The sequence below is a fragment of the Lepidochelys kempii genome, chromosome 16, assembly GCF_965140265.1.
Source record: "Lepidochelys kempii isolate rLepKem1 chromosome 16, rLepKem1.hap2, whole genome shotgun sequence".
In the NCBI taxonomy this organism is placed as follows: Eukaryota; Metazoa; Chordata; order Testudines; family Cheloniidae; genus Lepidochelys; species Lepidochelys kempii.
The window spans coordinates 8,170,636-8,173,699 of record NC_133271.1 but is presented as its reverse complement, the minus strand read 5'-3'; the positions used below and the strand labels follow the sequence as shown (position 1 = coordinate 8,173,699).

The following is a 3,064-nucleotide window of genomic DNA, read 5'->3' as shown; positions in this document are numbered from 1 at the left end:
GGAGGATGTGGAAGAGGAAGGCAGGGGCAGGCTGGCGAGGGGGGCCGCCCAGCCGGGACTGTAAGATCAGCAAGGACAGACACAAAGCCAGAGAGCTCCAGAGGCTGGAGCCGTAGGCGGGGGGGAAGTCACAGCCCCCTGGACAAGCGCAGGTGGTCCGTGGGCGAGGGCTGGAGAGCAGCCGGGCTGCAGGGCGAGCCCAGGGGAGCGGGGGGCCCCTTGGTCCCAGCCGCTGCGGCCCCACGGGGGGCTGGGGCTAGCTCCGGGAAGGGCGGCGGGAGCAAAGCTGAGCAGAGGCGTGGCCGTGGAGCCGCCAAACCAGCCGGGCGGCGAGGCTGGCCCCGGGCCGGGGGGGGGCGGTGGCCGAGCCGGGGGCGGGACGGCTCCGCTTCTCGGCGCGTGGGACGCAGTCCCGGGCCAGCGAGCGGCCACAGCTGCCCTGCATCGGCCACCGGCATGACAGCCGCTGTCCTGCGGGCAGAGCCGCCCCTCGCCCCGGCGCCCCTCGGCGTGCCCGGCGAGCTGCCGCCTGCGGCCGCCGCGGACCAGCAAGCGGCCGGGCAGGCGGGAGATGCGGAGCGCCCCGGGCAGAGCGAGCCGGCGGCCTGGGGAGGCGAAGGGGGCGCCCGGCCGGGGGCCGCGCCCTGGCCCTCGGGAAAGGCGCCCAGCGGGCCCCCGGAGCTGGGGGGCGAGGAGGGAGCGCGGGAGCCTCTCCTGGACCAGCGCAAAGCGCCCGCTGCCTGCGGCCCCCGCACCGCGCCTCTGCTAGCGGGGCCCCTCTGCCCGGCGTCAGCCCCACTCAGCCCGCTGCCAGCGGCCGGCAGCAGCCCCAGCCCGGCAGCTCCCCAGGGGCAGCCCCGCCTGGAAAGGACCCCCAGCCGGAGCCGGAGCCTCGCCCGCGCCGGGGCGGGCGAGCAGGCCGCGCCGGAAGCGGGCAGCGCCGAGGAGGAGTGCCCCATCTGCACGGAGCCCTACGACCGCGGGCGGCACTCGCCGGCCCTGCTCAACTGCAGCCACGTGCTGTGCCGCGACTGCCTGCGCGCCATCCTGGAGCGGGCCGGCGCCGCCGACATCGGCCGCGTGCGCTGCCCCCTGTGCCGCCAGAAGACGCCCATGCTGGAGTGGGAGATCCGCAAGCTGCAGGAGGAGCTGCTGCTGCTGCACGCCCAGCCCGCGCCGGCCCCCGCGCTGGCGCCGCCCGCGCCGGCCCCCCTGCCGCCCCGGCGGCCCGGGCTCTGCGGGGCCCTGGAGCACCGCTTCCAGGTGCGCTTCCACACCAGCCGCACGTTCGGCTGCCTGCCCTGCCTGCGCTACCCGCCCTGCCTGGTCAGCGGCCTGGGCGGCCTGCGGCGCCGCTGCCGCTGCTGCTACCTGCTCTCGCTGGCCGCGCTGCTGGCGGCGGAGACGCTCAGCCTGCTGCTCATCTTCCTGCCCATCGGGCTGCTCGTGCTGCTCTTCCTCATCCTGGACAAATAGCCGCCCCCCCCCCGGGGGGCCCCTGCAGCCAGGCCAGAGCGCGGGGAGCGATCGGTGCAGGCGCGGGGCTCGGAGGGGGCGGCCCTGGGGGTGTTCCTACCCCCCTCAGGAGGGCTAAGTCGCAGGTGTTCAGCCCCGGGGAGAGCCCTGGTGTCCTGGCCAGCATCCCCGTGCTCAGGCCCGCTCTGCCGGCCAGGAGAGACAGCTGGGCTCAGTGGCAAGGCCTCATTAGCCCTGCCTCAGTTTGCCCCTTTGGGCTGCAGGGAAAACCCTTCCAGCCGGGTTGGGCTTCTGCCACAGCTGCTGCTAAGATCATAAGAAGGGCCACACTGGGTCAGACCAAGGGTCCATCTAGTCCAGTGTCCCGCCTTTCGACAGTGGCCAATGCCAGGTGCCCCAGAGGGAATGAACAGGACAGGGAATCATCAAGTGATCCATCCCCTGTCGCCCATTCCCAGCTTCTGGCAAACAAGCTAGGGACGCCATCCCTGCCCATCCTGGCTAATAGCCATGGATGGACCTATCCTCCATGAATGTATCTAGTTCTTTTTTGAACCCTGTTATGGTCTTGGCCTTCACAACATCCTCTGGCAAGGAGTTCCACAGGTTGACTGTGCATTGTGTGAAGAAATACTTCCTTTTGTTTGTTTTAAATAAAAGGAAGTATTAAATAAAAGGAAGTAGAGGACCAGCAGGGCCCCCCTGGGCACTCCATGCCAGTGCCCGTGCACAGGGAGAGGGGCAGGGATTCTCTGCTCACAAAAGGGTCCAGACATGCGCTAAAGGCAGGAGGTGCCAAGCTCTGACAAATCTAGAGCAGAAATGGAGGCCACGGGGCCAGCCAGTCCCAACGCAGAGTTTAAGCTGTGACCCAGGGCAAACAGTACCATGCTCCTGCAGCCCGCCCACATCAGTCAGTGTCATGGGAGCAGAGGTGGGGCAGACGCACTGAGCTCACGGCAAGGCAGGGCTGGGCTGGCCAGGGGTGGTTCGTGCCTGGTTTCCTCTCTTGTTCAGTCAAAAGATTCTGTTTCCTCAAGCTCAGACTGTGAAAATACAAACGATTGACTTGAGAAGCATCTGTCTGAGTGCAGAGCCCGTGAGTGCGACAGAAGGGACTGGCTGCAGTTGGCAGCACAGGGGTGGGTGCTCTGCAAGCTTTCCCTGTGCTCCTCATCCACAGCCCAGTTTGGGTTCCTCCCCCTCCCCCCACCACTGCCCCTTCCTCCTACCCTACAGCCCCCTCTATCCCTGCTCTGGTCTTCCTTAGTACCAGCTCCTGCTTCCCAGCCACTGCCCACCATACTGAATTCTTTGGGGATCTGGGCAAAGGGATACTGAGATCCACCAAACTCCTTGCCCGGGTGACCAGGAAGGATTTAAACCAAGCATGGAAGGCCAGTGCGCTAGCCTTGAGCGGTGCCCAACATGCAGGGGGCCGAATTGCCAGCTGGGAGGCAACTGACTTCACAGGGCCAGGGGCTATGGCGTGTTCAGTGCAGTCTGGGACACTGCCAGCCACAGACCCCCCGTCCTAACAAACCCAGGCTGTTTGATGCAACCAGGCTGTAAAGCAGAGCAGCTCTTG

General features: G+C 67.5%; 1 protein-coding gene across 1 annotated transcript; it reads left to right on the top strand.

The window, feature by feature from the left end:
- The first annotated feature begins 456 nt into the window (after positions 1 to 456).
- LOC140899376 (ring finger protein-like) lies at positions 457 to 2,544 on the top strand. The gene has a single exon (XM_073314807.1). It carries the CDS (start codon positions 457 to 459, stop codon positions 1,474 to 1,476), a length of 1,020 nt encoding a protein of 339 aa, XP_073170908.1. The 3' UTR covers positions 1,477 to 2,544.
- Positions 2,545 to 3,064: the final 520 nt, after the last annotated feature.